This window comes from Trichechus manatus, unplaced genomic scaffold (genome assembly GCF_000243295.1).
Source record: "Trichechus manatus latirostris isolate Lorelei unplaced genomic scaffold, TriManLat1.0 scaffold00184, whole genome shotgun sequence".
Lineage (NCBI taxonomy): Eukaryota > Metazoa > Chordata > Mammalia > Sirenia > Trichechidae > Trichechus > Trichechus manatus.
The window spans coordinates 138,465-144,035 of record NW_004444120.1 but is presented as its reverse complement, the minus strand read 5'-3'; the positions used below and the strand labels follow the sequence as shown (position 1 = coordinate 144,035).

The window sequence follows — 5,571 nt, the reverse complement described above, 5'->3', positions numbered from 1 at the left end:
ACCCACCTGGGGCTGTTCACACTTCTCGCGTATTTGTCTTGTTCCACAGCCTCTCAGTTACCTGGAAACAGCCAAGCCACAGTGGGAACTTCCTGCCTCTGCACCGAAGGTATATTTGTGCTTCTAAAGGTGTTTTCCTTGATATTTGGCTGTGCCGGTCCATTTGCCTCTTCAATACGTGTCCCCCTAACTGTCGGGTACTTGTGCGGATTGACAAGATTGTTTGGATTCCCTTTTCTTGTTCAGTATTGCTTCAGGAGAGTGAAGGTGGGGTCAGCCTTTCACCTTGGATTATCCCGAATCTTTGTTTGTCACTTTAAAGTTGAAGCTATGAATTTTTTTAGCTTTCATTGGTGGGTCTTGCTGAGTTTATCTCATTGGCCCTTTGTTTTTATTATCTGTTTATCTATTTATCTATTCATTCCTTCATGCGTGTATTTATTTTTAGGTATTGGGGAAAAAGGATTGTGTCATGGTGTTTATCCCCCCGAGCTGACCAGGCAGCGCATCATGCTTTATCTACACTGGTGCCAGCAGTAAGGGTCAGGGAGCAGGTGTTACTGAAGAGGGTCAGGGGATGTGGATAAAAACTGAAGGTATTTGGTGTAGACTGGGGAATGCGTGCTACTGGGCAGCGGAGGGCACAGAATGAGGCGGGCTCTTGTTTGTGGATGAACTCATTCAACCAGTGACTGCTTTGTGGGATAACAGATATATTTCCATCTCTTTTCATACACTCAGAAAAAATATAGTCAACTTTTGCTGGATGCTTGCATCATATAGTACAGTGAAACCTGTGAGAGCCGGAACTGACACGTTTTCCGCCTTTGACAGGGTGCAGTCTTACCACTTTTCAATGGCTTGTCTTATTGGAAAATATTTGAATTTTCCATTTCTGACAGGTTTCTGCCTTACACAGGTTCTGGCTTTCACAGGTTTTATTGCCTATACCATAAAAATGGAAGTGTTTTTCTAAGTGTCTTATCATCTATCCCAGTATCAAGCATGAGACAGCTGTGTAATAAATATTGATGAAGGAATAAAAAGCCTGAATTAAATGTCATTAATTACATCCACAGTGTTGTGCAACCATCACCACTATCTATTTACAAAACTTTTTCATCACTGCAGGCAGAAACTCTGTATCTCTCCATTCCTTCCTCACCCTAGCCCCTGGTAACCTGTAAGCTACTTCCTGCCTCTAAGTTTACTTGTTCTAGATATTTCATAGAAGTGGAATCATACAATATGTGGCGTTTTGTATTGGGAAAATTTCACTTAGCTTAATGTATCCAAGGTTTATCTATATCACAATATATATCAGAGCTTCCAGCCTTTTTATGACTAAATTAAAAGTCCTGGTATGGATATGCCACATTGCGTTCACTCGTCTGTTGATGGACATTTTGGTTGTTGCCACCTTTTGGTTACTGTGAATTATGTTGCCGTTATCACTGGGGCACAAGTTTCTGAATCTGCTCTTTCAGTTCTTTTGGTTATATGCCTAGGAATGGGATTAGTTGGTCATATGAGAATTCTATGCTTATCTTTTTGAGGAACTGCCAAACTCTTTTCCACAGCAGTGACACTATTTAACATTTCCACCAGCAATACACAAGGAAGGTTCCCATTTCCCCACATCCTTGCCAACACTTGTTATTTTCTGTTTTTCTGATAATAGCCGTCTTAGTGAGTGTGAAATGTTATTTCATTATGGTTTTGAATTGCATTTTCCTAATGGTTAGTAATGTTGAGCATTTTTTCATGTGCTCATTGGCCATTTGTATATCTTCTTTGGAGAAATATCTATTCAAGCCCTTTGCAAATTTTTTGAGTTGTTTGTTTTTTTTGCCATTGAGTTATAGGACTTCTTTATATATTCTGGCTATTAAGTCCTTACCAGATATATGGTGCTCAAATATTTTCTCTCATTCTGTAGGTTATCTCTTCACTTTGTTAGTAAAGTCCATTGATGCAAAAAAGTTTTTTATTTTGATGGAATGCAATATATTTATCTTTCTTTGTTGTTCATGCTTTTGGTGTCTTATCTAAGAATCAATTGCCAAATTTAAGGTCATTAAATTTACCCTTATGTTTTCTTCTATGAGTCATATTGTTTTAGCTCTTGTGTTTATACTTGTGTTCAATTTTGTGATAATTTTTGTATATGGCATGAAATAAGAGTCTAAATTCATCTATGTGCATGTGGATATCCTATTGGCTCAGCATTACTTGTTGAATAAAAAATAAATAACAACTATCATCACCCCATTGAAGTGCCTCAGTAGCTTTGTTGAAATGAATTAACCATGAATGTAAGTATTAATTTCTGGGCATCAGTTTTGTTTTATTGATCTGTATGTCCATCTTTATGCTAGTACCAACCCATCTTGATTAATGCACCTTTGTAGTAAGTTTTGAACTCAGGGCCGTGATCCTCCAATGTGGTTCTTTTCAAAAAAATTACTTTGGCATTTCTGGCCACCCAGCATTTTCTTAGAAATTTTAGGAACAGCTTTTCGATTTCCACAAAAATTCCTGCTAGGATTTGATAGGGAGCACACTGAACGTGTAGATCATATTCTCAACTAAAAAGCTTTCCTCTTTCAAGATTTTAGTTCAGCTGATCCTCCTTGTTTCCAAAGCTCTCTGACTAATATAAAATAAAATGTTTGCAATTTATTCTTTCCTTCTCAGTTGCTGCAGAGGGAAATCTGGACTTTCTCAACCTACTACATTAGACCCATGGGGGAAATTTCTCACACGTTAAACTCTTTTTTTTTTTTTTTTTAATTGTGGTAAATATCTATATGGGAAAGCATTTGCAATGTAAACATTTTTACACTTACATGTTAACTTTAAGTGTCAAATAGCACCGATCAAAATGACTCACTAACAGCCCCCTTGCCTGCTCTTGCCCAGCAAATAAAATGGAAGACACTTTCTACAAATAACAGACCAACTCCTCACAAGGACACCTGAAGACGATATTATTATCACCGGCATTTTACTGATGATCAGACTGAGGTAAAGAGCAGTTTTAAAATAGAGCCCAAGATCAGAAGTAAATAAGGCTGAGACAGGTGTTTTCCATCCTGGCAGTTTGGCCCCAGATCCTCTGCTAAAAACAATTCTATTGTAAACACTGTAAGTGAATAAAATGCAAGGATAGCAGCTGATTTTAGCATTGATTAAAAATTAAAAAAATTAGGAGTCAAAAATGAGCTAAAGAGATAAAAATAAAATGAATACTCCTGTGTTGAGAAGCATAGGCTGCAATGGAATGTTTTCAAGTGTGCAAGAACGTATACTGACAAAATTGCTAAATATTGTATTTAATAATTATTATTTAAACAATAGACTCAAGAGAGAAGGTTTATGAAAGATGTAAGCACGAGTGAAATGTTTGCTAAATATTAGTAATGGGCTAAAAAGCCTGAGTGGGAAAAGAGGAGGCCTTAAACCCAGATGACCTCCCTGAGACTTATTTTCCAATTTGGAAATTGTAGTACAATAATTCCTTCCATCCCTGGGGTGTGTGTGTGTGTTTACAAGTGTGTAAACAATAAAGTTCTACATAAGTATTAGTTTTCAGTAACCAGATTTTAGAGAGTATTGGCCTATCTGGGATTCCCAAGTAAAACTTAGATTATTTTACAGGAAAAACTTGGATAACTGATAGATCTGCCCTCTTAAGATTTTCTACATAAATTTACAGTAAAATTAAAAAAAAAAATCATTAGTGGTGATGATCCTAGTTATGACTAAGCTTTACCTACCAATTCAGACATTTGCTGTATCTTCTGTTAGTGTTTTTAAATTTCAGTAGCTAACAACTATGGTCGATGAACACAAATTATGGAGAGGTTAAACAAGGAAAAATTGCAAAACGATGAAAGAGAATATGTCTTTATTTGCATGCTAGCAAATGAGAAGTGAGCTTTTGTTTCAGCATCAGGAGGAACCAGTTAGCCTACGGCAAGGAGACACAGTATATGAACAGGAGCTAATGTGATCTGCTTTGCGATAGCAATGTTTCTCAAGAAGACGGCATCGAGTCCATCCATTAGCATACTTCGGTGTTTTCCTGCTTGACTTTGGCCACAGAGTTTAAAGGAGAAGAACTTGACTGCACATTCTGAAATTAGGTACACATAGAACTTTTAGGTCAGGATATTAAGGAATCAGAAGCTGTGATATTAGGCTTGGAAGTTTTATTTTCCCCAGACATGATAAGTTTACTACAGAGCCTCATTACAACCTTATTAACGTTAGCATTTGTTTTGGGAAATCTTGCTAATGGTTTCATAGCACTGACCAACTGCATTGACTGGGTCAAGAGACAAAAGATCTCCTCAGTTGATACAATTCTCATGGCTCTGGCAGTCTCCAGAATTGGTTTGCTCTGGGTAATAGCAATAAATTGGTATTTAGTGCTGTTTAATTCATTTTCATATAGGTTAGAGGCAAGAGCTATTGATATTGCCTGGACAGTAAGCAATCACTTTAGCACGTGGCTTGCTACTTGCCTCAGCATATTTTATTTGCTCAAAATAGCCAATTTCTCTAACCTTGTTTTTCTTCACCTAAAGTGGAGAGTTGAAAGATTGGTTCTGGTGATAATGTTGGGGACTTTGGTCATTTTGGGTTTTCAACTTGCAGTGACAAGCAGAGAAGAAAATATTTGGAAGAATGAATATGAAGGAAACATGACTTTGAAGACCAAATCTCATGACATGGAGCACTTTTCATCCCTGGCTGTATCCACTTTAGCATTCTGCCTGCCCTTTACTATGTCCCTGACCTCTCTTCTGCTGTTAATCTTTTCCCTGAGGAAACATCTCAAGAAGATGCAACTCAATGGCAGAAGACCCCAAGATCCCAGAATCAAGATCCATGTAAAAACCATGCAAACCATGATATCCTTCCTTTTGTTACTTGCCATTTATTTTCTGTCTCTAATCATAGCAAGTTGGTGTTCTACAATGCTGCAGAAAAGATGGACTTTCACACTTTACCATGCTTGTGGACTCATCTATCCTTCAAGCCACTCATTTATCCTGATTTTGGTGAACCAAAAGCTAAGACAGGCCTTTCTGTCGGGTCTGTGGCAGCTGAGGTGCTCGCGGAAAGAAAGGAAGCCCTCAACTCCATAGGTTGATACGAGGCTCGTCATGTTACTGTCTGTGTTATGTTATGTTGTGTTATGTTATGTTATGTTGTGTTATATGAAAGCTTTTCTCCTTTTTTGAAAACCAAAACCAAAACCAAACCAAAAACTCTTTTTATGTTTGTCTCTCTTCTTCTAATACTGTGTATTCTTTTATTTTTTTTCTCCAAAATCTTCACAGAGCTTTGCCATTTTTATTGCCTTTTCAATACTTTATTAATTTTACTCTTGCACTAATATAATTTTCACACCTTTTTTTATTTTAGAAACGATGCTTTTATATTTAACTGATACTTCTTTCTACATTCTCAGGTATATTTTGCTTTTTTTCCCTAGTTCCTTGAGTGCTCAAATTAATTTATTTTCATTCTCTCTTGCTATAGAATAAAATTATTTAAATC

General features: G+C 36.9%; 1 protein-coding gene across 1 annotated transcript; it reads left to right on the top strand.

Annotated features, from left to right (window-relative positions):
• Positions 1 to 1,013: 1,013 nt before the first annotated feature.
• Positions 1,014 to 5,543, top strand: LOC101346342 (taste receptor type 2 member 20-like). The gene has a single exon (XM_023741573.1). The coding sequence runs from the start codon at positions 4,230 to 4,232 to the stop codon at positions 5,154 to 5,156; it is 927 nt and encodes a 308-aa protein (XP_023597341.1). The 5' UTR covers positions 1,014 to 4,229; the 3' UTR covers positions 5,157 to 5,543.
• Positions 5,544 to 5,571: the final 28 nt, after the last annotated feature.